Source organism: Balearica regulorum, chromosome 5, assembly GCF_011004875.1.
Source record: "Balearica regulorum gibbericeps isolate bBalReg1 chromosome 5, bBalReg1.pri, whole genome shotgun sequence".
Taxonomy (NCBI): Eukaryota; Metazoa; Chordata; class Aves; order Gruiformes; family Gruidae; genus Balearica; species Balearica regulorum.
Window position 1 is genome coordinate 69,167,795 of NC_046188.1, and position 19,964 is coordinate 69,187,758.

The 19,964-nt window shown below is 52.4% G+C and overlaps 4 protein-coding genes across 6 annotated transcripts; 2 read left to right on the plus strand and 2 right to left on the minus strand.

Moving 5' to 3' along the window:
• The first annotated feature begins 626 nt into the window (after window positions 1-626).
• Window positions 627-1,787, plus strand: LOC104643807 (proto-oncogene Mas). The gene has a single exon (XM_010313235.2). The coding sequence runs from the start codon at window positions 816-818 to the stop codon at window positions 1,785-1,787; it is 972 nt and encodes a 323-aa protein (XP_010311537.2). The 5' UTR covers window positions 627-815.
• Window positions 1,788-4,616: 2,829 nt separating this feature from the next.
• Window positions 4,617-8,055, minus strand: LOC104643798 (proto-oncogene Mas-like). Of its 2 annotated transcripts, none has more exons than XM_075755443.1 (2): window positions 7,708-8,055; window positions 4,617-7,167 (listed from the first exon to the last, which is right to left on the minus strand). In XM_075755443.1, the coding sequence occupies exon 2, from the start codon at window positions 7,127-7,129 to the stop codon at window positions 6,161-6,163; it is 969 nt and encodes a 322-aa protein (XP_075611558.1). In that variant the 5' UTR covers window positions 7,130-7,167; window positions 7,708-8,055; the 3' UTR covers window positions 4,617-6,160. The 2 variants fall into 2 exon arrangements, with proteins under 2 accessions (XP_075611558.1, XP_075611557.1); XM_075755442.1 differs by having other exon boundaries at window positions 7,723-8,053.
• Window positions 8,056-9,949: 1,894 nt separating this feature from the next.
• On the minus strand, window positions 9,950-11,127 carry LOC104643788 (proto-oncogene Mas). The gene has a single exon (XM_010313212.2). The coding sequence runs from the start codon at window positions 11,027-11,029 to the stop codon at window positions 10,049-10,051; it is 981 nt and encodes a 326-aa protein (XP_010311514.2). The 5' UTR covers window positions 11,030-11,127; the 3' UTR covers window positions 9,950-10,048.
• A 6,013-nt stretch (window positions 11,128-17,140) lies between these two features.
• On the plus strand, window positions 17,141-19,285 carry LOC104637655 (mas-related G-protein coupled receptor member H). 2 transcript variants are annotated; one of them, XM_075755445.1, is made up of 3 exons: window positions 17,145-17,384; window positions 17,724-18,147; window positions 18,374-19,285. In XM_075755445.1, the coding sequence occupies exons 2-3, from the start codon at window positions 17,762-17,764 to the stop codon at window positions 18,819-18,821; spliced, it is 834 nt and encodes a 277-aa protein (XP_075611560.1). In that variant the 5' UTR covers window positions 17,145-17,384; window positions 17,724-17,761; the 3' UTR covers window positions 18,822-19,285. The 2 variants fall into 2 exon arrangements, with proteins under 2 accessions (XP_075611561.1, XP_075611560.1); XM_075755446.1 differs by having other exon boundaries at window positions 17,141-17,384; window positions 17,724-18,848.
• The last annotated feature ends 679 nt before the right edge of the window (window positions 19,286-19,964 follow it).

Consider the following 19,964-nt stretch of genomic DNA (forward strand, 5'->3'; position numbering starts at 1 on the left):
ACTTTGCACCTGAACCAGCCAGCCAGCATCATCCCTTATTGGCATGGTGGTCCTCTCTCTTCCTTTGCCTCCAAGCAGAAGATCTTGTTTGAGCTTGGCTCTGTAGACGTCGTCTCCTATGGTTTTGGGGCTATAGCTAAGTTAGTTGCAGTATGTTCCAGGTTTTGCCGCACATTATGGCAAAGCCCCTGTATGGGGCCAAAGTACCCCCAGGGAGAGCAGGGGGAAGTCTTGGACCACCAGGTACACACAGTGAAAGCCAGAAGCCCCTCCCACTGTAGGACAAAGCCGGAGGACGGCAGGAGGAGAGGAAGGGGGTGACGTGGCCAACTCCTACTGACAAGATCGCCGTCCATGGGACATGTGAGGGGAAGCTGTCACCGATGTGATGAGATTGTGAGGAGATGTGATCTCTGGTCAAAGGTTTGCTCCTCAGGCACAAAGGGCAAGGCCAAAGCAGAGCGGGTGGCCCTGGCAGCCATCACCAGATCCTTCCTCCTGGTGAGCCTGGAGGCCCCGTGTGCTGGAGTTCCTGTGGCAGCACTGTTCCCAGGAGCACCAGGAGGTAGGAGACCAGGGATGGGCAGGTGGGAGATGCCTCCTGGCCATGGACAGGACTGGAGGGGTGGCAGACTGTCCTGGGCACGGCAGGGGACGGAGTCCTTCCTGGCACAGCCCGGGGCTGGCGTGGGGCCGTGAGGAGAGATGGCGAGTGCTGGGAGCGCCGATGCCCCTCATTTCCTTCTCCTTCCTCCTGTCTCCTAGGAAGTGGTGAGAGAGGGAGAAGGTGGCCACCCAGAGCAGGGTCATTCACCATGGAGGAGACCAACACAACAGACTTCTCTCTGAACTACACATCTTCTGGATATGCAGACTCTCAGGCAGTTAATGAATCTCGGTGCATACTAGAAGATTATAGTATGTTGACAATTTCAGGTGTCTTTATTGGTATTTGTCTGTGTGGACTTGTGGGGAATGGGATAGTCATGTGGTTCCTGGGCTTCCACATGAAGAAGAGCCCCTTCACTGTCTATGTCCTGAACCTGGCCATCGCTGACTTCTCTCTGCTCCTTTTCCTTCTTGTTAATCTTACATTATACGTTATTTCAACAGTCTATTGTATTTTGTCATTTCAGTATCGTATGACCAATTATATTCTGATGGTTCTGTTCCTGTTTTCGTATTTTGCCAGCATGTATCTCCTGACAGCAATGAGCATGGAGAGGTGCCTGTCTGTTTTGTTCCCAGTCTGGTACCGATGTCGCCGCCCAAAGCACTTGTCAGGCATCATGTGTGGGGTGCTCTGGGCTCGCGCTGGACTTTTTGTTTCTTTGGCTTTGGTTAGTTGTTATTTCAATATAAACTGCAAACAGCTATTACAAGGTATAAGCATTGTGAATTTTCTCATTTTCTCTTTGCTGCCACTCCTTTCCAATCTTTCCATGTTCATCAAACTCCGATGCGGCTCACAGAGACGACAGCCAGGGAAACTCTATGTTGCTATCCTGCTCAGTGTGATCTTCCTGTTAATCTTTGGGTTTCCTCTCACTGTGGCGATTTTTCTTGGTCATATTGGTATACGCCTATTTATACTTCAAATGTCTTACCTGCTGGCATCGCTGAACAGCAGCGTCAACCCATTCATTTATTTCCTGGTGGGGAGTTGCCGGCGGTGCCGGTTCCAAGTCTCTGGTAAAGTCGCCCTCCGACGAGTGTTCGAAGAGAAAGCGATGAGTGAGGAGGAGAGCCGCGTGCCTGGGGACACTGTGGTGGAGACCACTCTGTAAGACACCGCTGGCGAGGAGACCTGGAGATGCGAAGCCTCGCAAACAGCCTGGCAGATGGAGGCACTGGGGCTCATAGCCCAGACCCAGCGCAATACTGCTCAGCCAGGCTTGGTCCCTGTGCCCAGGCTGTATTGCCCATTGCAATGACCCCAGCGAATAAACTCTGGCTCCTTTGGCTCAGCAGATGAGTTTCATGGTGTTTTGGGGGATCTGATCTAAGGTCTGACACATTAGGCCCTGGGGGAGCTCTGGCCATCTCTGTTGTCCAAGCAAGGCAGGGCTTTGCAAAAAGGATTGCAAAAATGCGCAAGCCAAGGGGGTCAATGGGGGCATCTCACCGGCACCACTGTACCCATGATGAAGTGAAAGGCTGAGCAAGGAGTAGAGGCAATTGCTGCCGTGGGAAGCAGTCGTGTGGCTCGTCCGCGGGGTACTGCAGCCCCCTCCTGACCCCGATTCCCTCGCGGTGAAGACATTGAGCTGGCCCTGCCTAGATGTCTGCTGCTGCCCAGCTGGGAGGTGGAGGGCGAGGACTCCCAGGAGAGCCACTTACTCCTGGAAGCCAAGCAGGACACCCTTGCTGGCAATTCACGCCCACCAAAATCCCCCTCCCAGCCCAACTGAACCCCTCTGCCTCCTCCAGACCTGTGCAGATTCCCCCGAGCAGGAGCAGGAGCCTCAGGGCCCCACTGCTCACCCACCCGCCGGGCTCGGAGAGGGTGGGGAGTGGAGGGACACATCCAGCACGGGTCTGGTGGTGATTTCACAAACATCTGCGGGGTTGATGCCTCTAGATGGCAGGAGAGGGGTATGGATCGCATGGAGCATCCTTGCTCTTCTGGCTAAAGATGCGGTCAGCAGAGCTTGCCCTGCACTCCCAGCTGATGGAAAGAGAAGCAAACCAGCGTCGGGCAGGGCTGCAGAGCTGGGGGAGAAGCAAGAGCATTCTCTTGTACTTTAAATGGGAGTTTGTCACGCTGTTTAATTCCAGGGTTAAATCGTTCTGAGAAAAGTATGGGTTTGATAGTGCCGGGGGATTAGGAGAGAGTGACAGGTTCCTGGCACTCATGATCATGCCAAGAAGTCCACGCCAGGTGCTGCTTTCCAGCTGTGCTTCAGGAGAACACGGCTTGTTGCAACAGACTTCAGCTGGCTGATGAGACATCGTATCCTGGAGGTTGTCACCTCCGGACAGCACAGGAAGCGTCCCTGCAAGGCGGCAGGGAATCTGTTCCAGCCCTGCTCCTATCAGTCACTACAGGAAACCAAGAGAGGATTTTAAGGCATGTTTCACTTTTCAATATCTCCACAAAAGTTTTGTCCACAGGGACAAAAGCATCCCAAAAGGAGGGTTCAGACTCTTCTGCCGTACTTGGAAGGGGTGATGGGGGAAGCTATGTTTCCAGAAAAGGCACCAATTTTGGAAAGGAAATACTTCAAGGTGAAGAGTGAGATAACACAGTGCAACTCAGGATGTCCGATGCCAAAGATCACCTCTCTGATGCCAGAGAAAAACACTGCCGGCACATGCCAGCTGCGGAGGCTGAGACGGGAACCTGCTCTGGCACAGCTCCCCGAACATTCCCCAAACATGGCTCCGAGCCGTGCCATGAGGCAAGGCAGGGGATTCCCAGATCAGATGGTCTTGGCAGGTCAGAGACTCTAGTTCCTGTATTCTCTTTGCTCGCAGCAAAGATTGCATAGTAACTCCACTGAACACACCTGTGTGTCCATGACCAAAAAGAGCCTGAAATATGAAAATTAACATACCCTGATGTATGGGCCACTTAATTTTATAGAAATTAGGAGCATCACACTGCTCATCTGCTTGTGTGGGCTGGCAGGGAGTGGGGCCATCCTTTGGTTCCCGAGCTTCAGCATCAAGTGAAGCCCTTCAGTGCCTCCATCCTGAACCTGGCCATCCTCAGGAGGAGCTGAACAACTCCTCTGCACAGCCTTTTCAATGACTAACCACACACTCCAAAATCCTGATTGTATTGATCTTTTTCTAGTTACCTACCTAAGGCATCATTTTGTTACTACTCCTAAATTAAATTTGGATTTCTTTGGTTTTGTTTGTTTGTTGTTTCCAACACAGTAACTCTGACCCCGAACTTTGTTGAATAAACCACAACTGGGCTTCATGGCACAGCTCGTCACTGGTGAACAGAGCAAGGCTGACTCAACTCTGTCAGAAAATGGCTCATTTCCTCTCATTCTAAAACCTCTAACTTGTCTGTGAGGAGGACAAGTACCTCCAGAGCATGATGCTCCTCATCCTAAGGTAGGTAACTTGCAGTTGATGGGACGAGTCATCTGTTGACAGTGCCAAGACCTCCTTATTCATTCTGGGAGGGACCTGGGCAGCAGATGACATCTCTCTGGGATGCTCGCAGTTAGCAGAGATATATCTCACTGTAAGAAGCCTCCAGTTGAGCCAAACCATGGCAGTGGAGCTGCCCACATGTGCTGAAAGCTTTCCTCAGGAACAGCCAGGAGAGCATCTCCTCGTAGGGTGGAGGGCTGCGGCTGGCTGAGACAGTCAGACGTGGAAAGATCAGAAAGAAAGGACCTCGCGGCTTCCCAGCAACTGGGAGACTGCTGGGAAAAGCAGGGAGGAGGTACACAGCCTGAGAGGAGATCATCGCATTTGCAGGTGGCAGGGATGCCTGTATTCACCCACCCATTTTCCTGCCTCTTACACAGTGGGAAGTTTTCCATCCTTTTCCCACTGCCTTAAATCCAAGGGTAACTAACGTGCTGCTGCTTTTAGAAAGAGAAGTGAGAGTATAACCCATGGGCAGTGAGTCACGCTTTGAAGACACGTGATGAGGTTAAACATCTAAGAAGTGTTTATTAACAGAGTTGTTTTACAGAACAGGGCAGGAGTCTTCTGTGGTTGAGAGGGGGTTTTTTTTCTCCCTCTCTCCCACTTACTTGTCCTTTGGAAAGTAAAAACTTCCAGAGTTACAAACTGTTGTCCGGAAAAGGGCTCCCATCATCCAGGGAGTGTCTCCCAAGGCAGGTGCAGAAGGACCACGATCCTCCTATGTGCTTTTCCTGCTTCCCAGGATCTCCCTTGCCTGCAGCCCACCACCTATCTGAGCTTCTTGTTTTTACCAGAGAGTTTTATGGGTTTAGTTATCATGGCTCTGCACCTGTACTGATCAATTTTCATTCCAGACTCTCCGGTGGAATGTAGCTCTGGGCTGAGGGACCAGCCAAAGGGCAGAGAAACTTCCGACACCATTCTAGGTCCCAGACACCAGGGCATCAAAACAAAGCAATCAAAACAAAATCGGCTCAAAAGCAATGGTTGGTGGTGGCTTAATTCACAGGCAAATGAGATCTGGTGTATCCCCCAGCTCCTTGATAGCAAGGGCTGACAGACACAGAGGGAAGAGAGAAGCGGAGAAGGCGCTGCCACTACCCCTTTTGTGCAGGGAATGCCTGAGCCAGGCTACAGGGACTCAGTCCTCACGCACTCAACAGGGTCTTTTCCATTAAAAGTCCATTGTTTTCCTTCCCTCTCCCTGTATTGTCTTTCACATGGACAATCAGGTCTTTACAGAGTCTTCAGGCAGGGCTGTGCTTTTGGGGTTTTTTTTATTTTAACCCTACTCCTCTTGTTTTTCTAGACAAGGAACAGACACACCAGAAATGGATCCAGACCTCAGGTCGTGGTTGCGAAATCCCATTTGCTCAAGCCAACCATCCGGACAGCCAGGAGAAAAGTGGGAGGAACCACAAAAGGCAGTTCGAGTCAAAAACCCTTGTATGCAGACAACTGAAGTAATGTGCAGACAAAAGTCAGTTTGCAGCAAAAGCACTGTATTTCAGGGAAAGCCTTCCAGGGGTGACCCCAAATACATGCCTACTTGCCTGATAATAAAGCTGGATGTGAAGTATCTGCATATTCTTACGCGTGTCTGTACTGCTGGAGATGCACACACAAGGGTTAGCCCAGGAACTGTTCTACCCTGCTGTGCCAAGCTTTCTTATCCACCCGCGCTCTGCTCGTACGCAGACACAGCAAAAAAAAAAACCCCAAACCACTGACAAGAGCTAAGATCCTCCGTGGCTCTGTTTTAATAGTGCGCAGGGTAGAGCAAGCTCACTTTTGAGACAGGGAAAGCTCAGAACTATTGCATAGGACAGATTTAAAACAAAGATTTCGACGGGTATTTCGTCGTGCTGTCCAGTTTCCACCCCAGGCAGGAGTTCCCGTGCCACCCAGCACATTTTGTTGTGCTGCAGCTAATTCCGTTCAGCTGCCGGCAGACCCGCACCGAAGGCATCGTCCCTGTCTTACCCTGGCTCACGGGATGTCTCCATCCCTAGAGCATCTTTTCTCAGAAAGGGGCTGCAGGGATTTAAACAACTGTTTCCATGGTGTTATTTCTGGGAGTTTCACTTCTATTTTGGGGCTCTGTTATGTCTTCAAAAGCCCTCTGGAAAGCAACCCTAACAGAGAGTGTGAACTTATCTGCACAGCTCCCAGCCAAGAAGTAAATAACAGGGTTGATACTGCTGTTCACACAAGCGAATGGGAGAGAGGTGTCAAAGACAAAAACAGAAAAATCAAACAGTCTTAGCAAGAGCCAGTAACCAAAATCAGCAGTGAAGAAGGGGAAGCAGAAGACAGATAGCAGGACCACAACACAGAGCTTCCTTGGGGGATGTTGCCACGAACAGCACAAGACCCCGGCAAGCAGGGATAGACCGGAAAAAATCAGGGTAAGCACGCATAAGAGGTAGGTCAGGACGAAGACAATGAGCACTGCAGGGCAAAAGTAGAGGATCATGGTGAGCAGGAAGGAGAGGGCCCAGAGCAGGGCACACACGAGCACTGGCAAGCGCCAGGAGCGGTGGCAGCGGCAGCGGGCCAGCAGGAGAATGGACAGAGACATCATGGCACTGAAGGCTGTCAGGAGGAAGACGCTGGCGGTGAAAGTGAAGAGGATGGTGATGTTCAACACAGCTGTCACACCCTGTGAGCCCAGCCTGTGACAAAAGCTCCCTGAGCTGTAAAATATCACAATGGCAATGGCGATGGAGAGGAGGAAGGTGAAGTTGGTGACAGCCAGGCTTAGGACGTAGACGGTGATGGGGTTCCTGCGGACATGGGAGCTGAGAAACCAGAGGACGGCTCCGTTCCCCACCAACCCGCAGAGGCAGATGAGCAGCGTGACAGGGACTGTGCTCAAGTGAGCAGCTTCACAGTCGGCCCAGTTGTAGTCATCATCCTCATGCTTCAGCAGCCTGTGATGCCAACTCCTGTTGTATGCCATCCCACCAGGCTGGCTCCAGCTGGCAGTGCTGGGAGGGAACAACGTGCTCATTGCGAAACCTCTGCTGCTTCTTCTTCCCCTTCACACAGCTGGAGGGATGAAAGGAAGTAGAGACATGTCAGCAACTCTGCTGTCCCCCACACTAGGCTTTTCAGATCTTTCCAGCCACGTCCCAGCTTCTACGTGGAGGAACACAGAGAGAAACGAGGGACAGGAGAGATGGAAGACAAGATGTGAGGAGATGGGTATAACATGCCTGGCACAAGAGCATGTACAGAGGTGTAGCAAAAGCTAGGGAGATGCCTCCTTCCTGGCTTTGAAAAGAACAGATCTGGAGAAGGGAAATAATAAGATGAAAGGATTGTTCGTTGGGATGTCAAAGAGCAAGTGGGTTTGGGGTGGATGTGATAGGGGTTCTCAGGTATCTAATATTATAGTTGATATTACTAAGCTGCTGGGTTCCTTCAGTGGGACACTCATTTCAGTATTCCCCTACCACCTTTTTCCACAATATTTATAGGTCTTAATATCCTAGAGACCACTATTGCCCAGTCAGATTTGGTGCAAATGCACCAACAAGTTCAAAACCAAGGAGAGGAGGCATCAATTAGGCTGAAAAGACGACCCACCCAGAAAAGTCTGACCTTCTTTGTTCTCAGAGCCTGGATAACTTCACTGGAGCAGACGCTCTGCAGACTCACATCACGTCGCACTCGCCAGCTGCTGCCCCTGTGATGAGATCTTCGTGAGGTTTCCTGGAATTATCACTTGGAAAACTGGACCGAAGCCTGCCTTGGTGAGCCTGTGCAGCGTCCAACACGGGGTCTTTCTCAGGTCCTTCCACAAAGCACTTTTCTCTGTGTTAGCCAAGCAGGTCCTGTCCTCAAGCCTTGCAAACAGGGAACTGTTTCATTGCATTTGATAGTATCAGGGTTCTGGTTGTAATCTATTCTTGGCTTTGTACAGGAAATGACTAACAAAAAAGAGTCTCGGAAACTAGACCTATGGGAAAAGCAATTGTCTCCATGTCAGGTTCCTCTTTCGTTTCATTATAAAGCAACTCCATTCCTAAAATATTTGTGTCTCTGAACTGGCTTAACTTTTCTCCTATCGTTCCAGGGGTGTAAGGCCCTGCGCTACAAGCTTTGCGTTGCTCAAAAACCTCTATTTCTGATTCAGATCTAGGTTTGCCACTTGTATACCACAATTTCAGTGCTACGTGACCTTCAATACACAGTTTCCAAGAGCATGCTACTACGTGCATCAAGGAGCTAACTGAATAATGAGATCTGTGCATGAACCAGAGCACAGGCAGAGAGCAGAGAGATTACTTAGGATTTCAGGAAAATATTTTTTTTTTTCCTAAGAATCAGTGCTTCTCACTTGGCTTTAGCCATCTAAAAGTGATGGGTTTCATCTGAGTTGTCTTCTACACTCCCTTTGTAGTCAGTCAGCAACCTACGATGGTTTCCTCAGACAGGTCCATGTAGTTTTTAGAGCACTGAAGTTAAGTGAGATGATTCCTACCCAGACTGACTGCGGTGAAGGTGGAATTCAAACAGCTCCTGTTGGATCTGGGGGCGAGGGCTGCTCCTGCCGGGAACTGGCACGCCTGGGGACCCCAGGACCAGAACCACCTCCTCTCTCCCTCGCCGATGCTGCATTTGTGTCCCCAACTACAGAATCTCACGTCCCCTCACCAAGCGAACCCTTTCAAGTGCAAACAGGTCACGATAAGGAAAGCGCCGAGCTCCACCAGCATGATGCCGTGCAACACAATGCTCGCTGCCAGACCTACCCCTGTGCTCTGCAAAAGGGTTACCCAGGCGTTTCTCAGCTTCTGCTTTTGTGGGCAACATCCTGAGCATGTTCACCTAAACTTTTGACTTCCAACAAGATTTACAAACATCAGTTACTTGTTTGTTTCGGGGTTAAGTTTGTATGTGTTCAAAGGAAGCTACATTCTGTAAATATTATGGCTTTGGTAGCAGTTGTTTATGTGTGTCAGGAAAGCTAATAAAACCATCTGGCAGGCAGAGCTCAACCTCCTGGAGTGATCGTCTGTGAGAACTTTCCCATCCTCTATTCCCGTCTCTTTTCTTGGGTCGGCCCTGGCAGTTTGCTCCGCAGGCTCCTCCACCCAGTGCACAGAATTGCGCTTTCCGGCGGCCGTCAGCCCCTAGCTGGCTGGCTGTCCGTCCTCTGACCAACCTGGCACGGTGCTGATCACCAGGCAGTGCCTGTCCCTTCCTGCCTCCCCAGTTAAACCCCCCTTGGCAGGATGAAGGTTTGGCTGCTGACTGACGCTGCCGGCTCCATCAGGCAGGCTGAGATGGGTTTTCTCTGCCAGACCGTGGTACAGGAGGGATGTCAAGCCGGAGGGAGCTGAAAACATCGCTTCTGTCCCTCACCATCACCTCCTCTGCTCTGGGGGCTTTTGAGGATCAAGGTAGTGAGTGCTCAGTGCTTTGTATCAGGCACCAAGGTCCCAGAAGAGGGAAGAGGCAGGAAGAGCTGGGACATCTCCATGCTGGGAAGCAGAAGAAGTACAGATCGGGGGCCAGGAGTGTGACCGTGTTAACCCTGGAGAACAGAACAGATGAGGCAGGACCTTCTGGACCACGTCGTTTCAGCATTATAAACTCGTGGGCAGCGTGAGAGGACTGTCACAACTGTAATTTTGAGAATAAGCAAGGGCACCCCACGGAGCCAGCAAGGGAAGAAACTGCAATCACCAGTAAGTTACATGAAAGACGCTTTTATTAAAATAACTTAACGATAAGTTTGAGGTGGGAACCAGCCCTGCCCCTGGAAATCTCACCAAGCGTGGCCGTGTCCTGGGGGACACACGGCTGTCCACTGCCGGTCCCGCTCACCCAGCTGGGCGAGGGCTCTGCTCCTACGGGTGCTGGCCCAGGGTGCAGAGGCAGGGCTGCCCCTCTCCAGGCACCGGTCTGCAGCCATAGGGGTTTAGGCAGCAATTCCCATCACAGGGGTCTCACCCGCCTCTTGGGAATCTGCTCTATCTTCAAAGACCCTCTGAAGAGCCACTTTGACGGATCCCCTGAACCTGCATTTTCTGTAGCTCCCGACCAGGACGTAAATAATGGGATTCATGCTGCTGTTGACAGAGGCCAGCAACAGGCAGATCTCAAAGACAAAATTAATGTAGATAAAGTAGTTGAGGAAGATCTGGACACTGAGCGGGATGCCGAAGAGGAGGAAGAAGAAAACAGTGAGGAAGATGACAGTGTACAGCCTCACTTGATGGTGTTGCCAAGAGCTACGCCTAAGTTTGATGAAGAGTATCACGTTGGAAAGAACCATAAAGGGAATGAAAAAGAAGAAGTTGAGAAAGCACAAGGTTCCGAGAACCATCCAGCAGTGGTCAGAGTGCCCCAAGTCGCACACATAGTACACCAGCCCCGCAAGCACGCAGGCGAGGGCCCACAGCAGGCTGCACGTGACGGCTGACAGGAGCTTCGGGCGGTGGCATCGGCACCAGAAGGGCCACAGGACACCCAGACACCTCTCCACGCTGATGGCTGTGAGGAGATAAAGGCTGGTGCTGTACGTGAGCAGAACCATGGAGTGAAATAGCGGCAGCACCCGCAAAAGCTCTGGCTGAAAGCAGCTGAGCATGGGCATATGATATATTACAAGGAAAGCCGATGTGCAGAGGAGAAAGCAGGTGTCCGCAACGGCCAGGTTCAGGAGGTAGGCGGTGAAGGGGTTCCTCCCGATGCGGAAGCCGAGGAGCCAGAGGATGGCCCCGTTCCCCACCAGCCCACACAGGCAAATAAGCAGCGTGATGCTACCAGTGACGATTTCAGGGATGTGTTCTGCAAAGCACCTGGTCCCATTGTGTCCATCCCCGTAGACCGTGCTCTCCAGAGGCGCTGGGGGCATCGCACGCCAGTCACGGATCGTGTTGTTGAGATGTCGGTCCATCTTCCTCCTTTCTCTCTCGTGCTCAGCTGGAAAAAGGCAAGAGATGAAGGCAAAATTAGTGACTCTCAGTTCCCAGTACTGTGAATGTCCCCTGGTTGTTCAGTCTTTCCCCCTCCTCTATGAGCTACAACATCTGCAACCCAGAGAACATAAGAACTGAGCAGATAAAAAAGAAAAAAGGAAAAAAGGAAAAAAGGAAAAAAGGAAAAAGGTAAAAGAAGAAAGAAGAGAAGAGGAGAGGAGAGGAGAGGAGAGGAGAGGAGAGGAGAGGAGAGGAGAGGAGAGGAGAGGAGAGGAGAGGAGAAGAGAAGAGAAGAGAAGAGAAGAGAAGAGAAGAGAAGAGAAGAGAAGAGAAGAGAAGAGAAGAGAAGAGAAGAGAAAAGAGATCAAGAGAAATAGGAATAGGAATAGGAGGGAAAAGCTTGGGCCCAGGGTGGCAGAAGACAGAGACCTGGAAGAGGGGTGGAGGAAGAAAGAAAAGACATACAGAACCATTTACCCTTTAAGGACTGAAAGGGGCTGAAGAGGTGGATGGGAAGAATGGAAAGATCAAGGAAGAGCAGAGCTGCGTGCCCCAGCAACAGGAGCAGAGGTGAGCCCCAGACCCCTCTCACCAGGCACGGGGGGTGTCCGGTGAGGGCAGAGTCCTTGCACAGCCTTGGTATCCCAGAGCCGCAAACTCCAGTCTTCTCTGTCAGGCTCACATGTGAAATTTTACAAATCTGCCATGCCAAAACCTTCCCAGACGAGATCTGGCCACCAGGAACAAGGTAACTCCATGATGAGGTTCCTCCCGCAGGCTCTCTGTTTCTTCCTCAGCTGGACACCAAATGGGCCCTGGGACCAGAGTCGTGGGTTTCTGCAAAGGGGTGGGTGGCTGCGGGCACACAGACGTGCCAGGGCTTGGTCATCAGTTCTGAGAGCAGCGGAAGCAGCTTTCCAAAGAGTCACCCTCACAGGACAGGCATTGCAGACTGATCTGCTGGTTGCCTCAAAAGCTTCCTGTTTGCAAACCTACCGTCACGTTGAGCATGAAATTACCGTCTTCCTTCTCATTCGCTTCTTCTCTTCTGTGCCCGGCGGCAACGTCCCTGAGATGTTTTGCGGTTCCCATCTGTGCGAATGCCTCCTCTTTGCTGTCACACAGAAGCCACCAGCTCCCCACCCACCCAGGGAAACGCTCGCTGCCTGCCGGCTGTCACTTCCCCGCTTGCAAGACCTGAGCTGGACGTCTCCATCGCCCCATGCCGCAGGGAGGACGGGAGGGAAGCGGGACGGCGTGACGCACCCGGCCGTGCCCCGGGGACGACGCAGACCGCTGGACCAGCCCTCCTCTGATGCCAGCGGGTGGGCGGCTGCTCCGTGCCCCGTCCTCACGTCTCACCCCTGCTGAGGTTGCAGGATGTGGCGATGAGCCCTCGGAGGGGACCGTTGCTCACGAGTGATGTCTGCGGGGCAGGAGCTTCCTCCGTGTCATCCTTTTTGGGGCCAGGGACATCTGTCCCACTTCCTTGTCTGCTGTACAGCAAATCTAAACAAGCAGCTCGGAAGAAATCATCCGGAGACGTCCAGAGCAAAGGAAAGCAAACACAAACGTCTGGGAGAGCATCCATCCCATCCAGCCCGGGGCTGCAGTCCTGCCTGCACCTCCGTCCTAAATCCTGCCTGGCTGCAGGCAGAGGGATGGGGGGGTGCGGCGTGCTGGTGGGGTACTCCGCTTCCCCTGCAACTTCGATCAAACAGAAAGAGAAATACTCCTGACATCAGTTAATGGTCCTGATTTGGGGTGAAACCCGGGCTCCTCCAAATTCCATAGTAAATTACATTTATTTAAACGATAATGAAACTGGACCGAAGGAGAGCTGCGATGTTTTAACCCACCCCGACCGGTCCCAGCTCTTCAGCATCTCCGCACTGTCGCGCTTCTTTTTATATTTAAAGGAAGGGTTCAACAGAAAATGAGATTAAAGGCGGGGGGGAGTAATAGAACCCCTCAGCAGGACGGTGAGAGCCCAGCCAAGCGTAAGGCAGAGGCTGCTGTGGGCTGGAGAAATGTGCCCAGAAGCTGTTTGGCTACGTTTCCCGATCGTTTGTAAATAATGTTACATGTTAAATGATGTTAATGTGATAAGTCAATAGCAAATAGTACGTAATAATTACTGCTAATAGTAAAGAGTAAATACTAAAATGTAGATGGTAAATAATAAAGGGTAGATGGTAGATAATAATAAATAGTAAACAAATAGTAAATAATAAATGATAAGCAATAAATAACAATTAATGAGTAACAAATAATAAATATGAATAGCAAATAACAAATAAATACAAACAACAGATAAATTAAGCTATAAATAAATAATAATAAATAATAGTTGTTGTTATTAATGTGATAAATAATGTTGACGGCTGCTGCTTGGGGAAGCCCCCTCCTGCCAGGCACGGGGCCGGGCGACGCGGATCCCGACGGCAGCTCCTGGCCGGGGGTCCTGGCACACGCGAGGACAACCAGCGCAGTGACGACGACGATTACCGGACTGAGCGTCCGTTTCTTTATTTCACCTCTGAAATCTCTGCTTCTTCCTCGGGCTGGCAGTTAACAGCTCCCAGTGACGTGGCGACAGCCGCGCTGGGGACAAGGGTGACGAATTCCCTCACGCTGACGTTTTGGCATCGTTTGAAATGTTTCCGTTTCTTCTCTCTATGGTAAAAACGGGGAGAAGGGGGCGATATCGAGAAACAAACTCACAGGCTTTATTTAAACTTGGGGTTTTGCCTGCTTCGAAGTCACACAGTGCTCAGAAATCACTCCCACGAGTGAGCTCTTCTCATAACCGCTGGGGTTTTGCCCGGTTGCCCCCACAGAGAAGCAATGCATTTCTTTTGGGCTGGGTTTCACCCGACAGCACAGGTCATCGCCTCACAGCATCTCTTCTGCGCATCACCCATTCCCTCCCAGGACCACCGCGGGAAAGACTTGATCAGCTTCTCCCTGGAAAACTCTCTGGTTTGCTTTATCCCCTTTTTAGATCACTGTGATCCCAGGACGGGGGGAAAAAAAAAAAACCCAACCAAAACCAACAAAAAAACCCAGCAGAAAGCAGAGTTGGAGATGGTCTTTTACCATCCCAGCTGGACAAAACACCAAACCACAGGAACATGTGTGCGAACTGAACTTAATTAATGGGCATTCCTCCGTCTGCAGCTCACGCTGGAGAGGGCTCAAGCGGAGGAACTCATTTCCCAGCAGAAATTTCCCACCTTCTTCCAACCTGCCCAGCAATCAAAGGGAACCCATACAATTATAAGAAATTAGAACAAAATTACAAACGGTTCTAACAGGGTAGTAACAGAAATATATCATCGATGAAAAAGGGCAAGCCGTTCACCCAGGATAGTTTAAATAGCCTAAGAAAAAAAAATCTTAGTGATGAACTTCCAAGTGTCCCAGTGGTAACGACGCTGCCGAAGCTTGCAATAATTACCGCCGCCATCTCCGGTTTTCACTGCCTTTGCCCCAAATGTTCTTCCAACCACAAGTCTCCAAATTCCCCCCCGGCACACTGCCAGCATCTGCTCTGGATGCGGCGGGAGTGGGCAGCATCCTTTGGGAAACCCCCGCCTGCCGGAGAAATGCGCTGGGGCTGGCTGGGAATAGTCACCGCGTGCAACGCACCCCATCAGCTCTGCTGGGGAGGTGGGGGCTTCTCCTTCAACCCCTGCAAAAATCAACCCAAAAGTAGCTTTTTCATGCTAAAGCAATGGTAGGATTAGCTAAAAATGACTTCTGCGGCTGCAGGGTGGGCTTCACCATCCATCCTCCTCCTCCCGGGAAGGCAGAGCCTGCAGGGACCGGAGCTGTGCCCAGCTCCACGTCGAACCCATCGCAGCATCCATAGCTCTCACTTCCCAGGCGTTTGGGGTTTTTTTTTTTTCCTCACTGAAACTCATCCAAATACGGTTCTGCTTTTATTTATTCTGCGACTGAGGGGTGATGCTGCCTGCTTAAGGTCTGTTTTCTTAGGATAAAAATAGACGTTTGGAGGAAAAACTCTATGTGAGCTGCAAAATCATACCGATCGGCGTTAGTGAGTCATCTCTGCCCCTGCAAGCACCGAGCTCTGCGCTCGTAGGAGAGAAGGTGCCTACTGATATCGATAAGGAAACTCCTGACGACTCCTCCCCTGATTTTTTTTTTTTTTTTACTGATAATACTTTGTGGTTCGCACGCACGGCACAGCCTTGATTGAAAAGAAACGGCACAGATCCTTACGCATTTGCACAGGGAGGAAAGAAAAATCCAAAGGCACTACGTCACGAGAGAAAGGAGCCGGTCCCTCCAGCTCAGAGGATGTAACCCTGGCAATTAAGAATTGGCTTAAATTGCACAAAATGAAAGAATTTGGGGGTTTATGTGGAGGATCGTTCCCTGAGGTGTAAGAGCAGGTTAAACACAGTCACCGGTTGTGATATTCAGATTTAATTTTGCCGTCTTTTGAAGAGGAGATGGAGGAAGGTGATGAAAAAGAGGAAGAGGGTGATGCACGGCAGGAAGAGGGTGAGACTTGGGGAGCTTTTGAGGGTTTGAAGTTAATTTAGCAAAAAACCTGTGCATTATTGTAAAAAAAAAAAGACTACAGAAAATCCCATCACACTAAATATTCGGCCTCACCAGATTTCTGCTTCCTATGCACTTTATCAGGTAAACGAAGAGATTCAGAAAAAAAAAAAAAAAAACCAAAAACAAAGCAACAAAAGAACCAAAAGGCAGAAAACAGATTCTTATGATCCCCAGACGAACGTCTCCATCTGCTTCACTAAATCTGATTGCAAAAAAAAATAAAAATAGCCATTTCTTTATGAACTCCGTGTACCAATTTGAAAAGACAGTGCTGTTTTCAGCTGTCCTTCCCATGTGCAGCAGGGAATTCCCAGGCTCCGGCCAGTTGTGATATATTTATCGATATTTCCCAGCTTGAGCGGTAGGAGGGAGGTGGATGTAAGCGTTGCTGAGCTGGAAGTGGGGTTGAGGGCAGCTGGGTTGCAGCCAGCCTGCCCAGGTAATTAGTGGCCGGGGAATAGAGGGCTTCCTCCCCGCTCCCGCAGGTCGGTATCGTGAAGCAACTCCAGTGCAACTCACTATGACTCAGAATGTTATATTTAGCCTTAAAAACAAAGCAAATAAACAGACAAAACCCAAAGAAAAAAAAAAAAAAAAGAAAAAAAGGAGCCTTGAAGTCAGCACACGATAATCTCTTTAAGAACAAACGTGTAAGTTGTGAGCAATCGGCTGTATGTGCAACACAGCAATTCGGTAAGGCAGCCGGAGAAGTTCGTTTCTGGAGGTTTAAGATACCTGAAGAACGAATGAGTGGGAGGTTTCATCCAGAAATCCTCGGGGCGCTGCCGATGCACGGTGCTACGGACGCACACGCGTATGTGCCTGCTCCCAGGCTGTCCCCGTCCATCCCACCCCAGCCCAAAGCCCAGGTTAGACTGACAAGAACTTTAACGCTGTCAAAGCCCGCGTTAGGCTGACAAGAAATGCGAATTCCTGGCTCCGGTTTGAAGGTGTGCTCCCTTGGGCCCGGGGGAGGTTTTGGCGACGATCTCCGTGCTATTCCCAGAAGAGGAGTTGCTTCTGAGAAGCGCCCAGCCGCCCCGCCAGCGCTGCCAGCATCACCAGTGCCTCCGGCATCACCAGCGCCGCCACTATCACCAGTGCCGCCAGTATCACCAGCGCCGCCGGCATCGCCAGCACCGCTGGCACGGCCAGTATCGCACTGTCCTGCCGGAAGGGCGATGCCCCCCCAGGGATGCTGAGGGCTGGGGAGCCGTGCGCTGGGTGGGAGGGAAATGAAGCATGGCAGAAACGTGGCAGGAGAGGGAAGGCAGTCAGCGAGCGGGTGGTTGTCTGGGGAGGAGTGTTTCTAATCAGAAGCAAATGAGGAATCATTCACAAAATTCTTCGTGTGGAGCTTCTGGCAAAAGGCACTTCCTTTGTGGCAAAAAAAAAAAAAAAAAAAAAAAAGAGCAAGATAAATAAAAACAAGGAAGAGGAGCTCTGACGTAACTGGAGTTACAAAACCATTCCAGGCTCCCCCGTGACCCCACTGCGGCGGGGGGAGCGGCACACACTGCCGAGGGGCGCGCTGGGGACAGGGCGCGGAGAGGAGGTGGTGGGACGGGAGCAGGGACCTCCTGGTGACCGGAGTACTTTCTTCTTCATGCAACTGTCCTGGGAGGATCCGATCAGGATATGGATCCCAAGGGAGCGTGAGATGCCAAGATACAGATGCTGATCTGCCCGGGCCAGCTGGAAGGACAACCCTTGCCTGCTGCTTCACCGAAGCTAACAGTTAAGTGCAACGTTTTCCTTCATCCCTACCCCACCTTCCTCTCCCCCAGCATCCACTGCCAGCAGCTACGTTGCTCCCACCTTCCCCCGGGGACAGGCAGTGCTGTCCCCAGGTCCTCTCTCCCCTGCCCTGCGCTTGCCTTCTGCATCTCCTGGTGAACCTCCCTCTCCCTCCCCTCCCACTGCCCTCTCCCACCCCCCAATGTCCACTGCTCCCCTCCCCAGCACGTCCCGCCTGCCCTCCACTGGTGCCTTCCCAGCGCGGGGAGCTGGCGAGAGGCCGCACGGCTCAGCCCTGGCTTCTCCAAGCCACTAACTCCCCGTCCGCTCTGACCACAGCCGGGAACCACGTCCCACCGCCTGCCCAGCATCCATCCATGGAGGGGAACCACATGTCCCCACCTCCCGCACCACGCACGCCGACCGCCGATGGAGACGACTCGTGCAGGATAGAGGTCACCGACGTGGCCACAGACGGTGTCACGCTGCTCGTCTGCCTCTGCGGGCTGGTGGGGAACGGGGCCATCCTATGGCTCCTCGGCTTCCGCATCCGCAGGAACCCCATCACCGTCTACATCCTCAACCTGGCCATCGCCAACTTCGCCTTCCTCCTCTTCATGGTCACCTCGGCCCTCCTCTACGTGATGCAGAATGTCTCCTGCTCCACTGTTGTGTCCTTGATGTACCTGAGGTTGCTTTTCCTGCTCTCGCTGTTCTCCTACAACATGGGTCTGTACCTCCTGACGGCCATCAGCATCGAGAGGTGCGTGTCCATCCTCTGCTCCAGCATCCGCCATCCCCAGTGCTTGTCGGCCTTGGTGTGTGCCCTGCTCTGGGCCCTCTCCATCACCGTCATTGCTGCAGTGACTTCTCTGTGCCTGCTGCACGAGCACGAGCACTGCCAGATGGCTCTCATCTCCATGTACGTCCTCAACTTCCTCATCTTTGCCCCACCCATGGTCATTTCTAGCACAATTCTCTTCATTAAGGTCCAGTGTGGCTCCCAGCAGCACCAACCCAAGAGGCTCTACATCGCTATCTTCCTCACCGTCCTCCTCTTCCTCCTCTTCGCTCTTCCCCTCAGCATCTGGAATTTCCTGCAGCAGTTCAGCTACACCAACGTGCCCTCCCAGGTTGTTTTCCTGCTCGCCTGCATCAACAGCAGCATCAACCCCTTCATCTATTTCTTGGTGGGGAGCTGCCGGAGGCGCTGCCCCTTGGTATCCCTCCAGGTCGCCCTACAGAGGGTCTTTGAGGGGCCGGAAGACAACATGGCATGCAGCAACGATACTACGATGGACGCGCTGGCCCCAGCCTGTTGAAGCCTTTCCACCTCTCTGCTTAAGGCCCCTGGGACGGTGGCTGAGGGTTTCCTTGAGTAACCAGATGAATAAATATCTGCAGCATTTCCCCCGCCGACACGCTCTCGCGGAGTAATTCTGCCCCCTGCAGAAGAGGAGAGCAGGGACATCGCCGAGGTCCATGCGGGGAGGGATGCTCTGCGGGGAGCGTGCGGGAGCACGGCTTTCCTCCTCCCTGCCAGCCCAGCCCAGCTCCTACGGCACTATTCCCCCAAGGGGAACGTGCCCCAGAGGACCGTGTTCCTGAAAATCCCCTGCTTTTCGGGATGAGCATTGCCTTTGGGAAACTCTGACTCACCTACAGGGCGGGGGGAAAACCCATTCGGTGTCCTAAGCCCCTCTCCCCATCCCGTGTCCCAGCCTGTGCAGCCCCTCTGAGCTCTGCTCCCCTCCCGCCTCCTGCAATGCCGCCGGGGTGGGGGGACACCACTGCCCCTCACTAGGCTCTGCCGAGCCCCCCGGGCCATCGTCCCCTCCCGCCGGTACCCAGTTCCTGTATCCCACTGCTGCCTGACACCAATAAACAGCATCGTGCACCCCGAGCTGCCTTCGGTCCCTGTGCCAACGCTCGTTGGCTTCGTCTGGGCCCTGCTGCCGGCCAGGGGGGCGGGTGGAGGGAGGGGAGACGCACACCCAACTTTTGCTTTCCGGAGCAAAACCGACGCCAGCTGCCCACAGCTGGGACTGAGCACGCCCGGTGTGATGGGCCCAGGGGTACAACGGCGCTCCCAGGCTGTTTTATACATGCCACAGCAAATATCTCCCCAAATATTTTTTTATTATTATTACGTGAGCCAGGTGAAGGACTCTTCCTTCTGAAATTCTTCCTCTCCCCCAGCTTCCACAGGCTGGAGCATTTCTCCTTTGTCAGCAGGCTAGGAGGGTGCAGCAGGAAGGAGAGGGGGGGAGTCCGTGGTCCCCAGCCCAGCCACCACCTTCCAGGAGCAGGGTGCCACGTCTCTTGGTCACCGCGGGCTCCACGGGGCGTCACTCACCTCCCTGTGGCTTTGCCAAGGTCTCAGCCGGTTGCAAAGCCCCCCGTCACAGCGGTGGGGAGAGCTGTGGGTGTGAGAAAGATGGTGCCGGAGCCAGCAGTGGTGCGTCAGGCGGCTCCGGACCAAACGCCATCATGTCGGGCCTCAGTTTCCCCCCCAGCGCCATCGCAGAGGCAGGAGGAAGGGCCGTTGCCCATCCTCAGGCTGCCCTGGGGGACACCAGG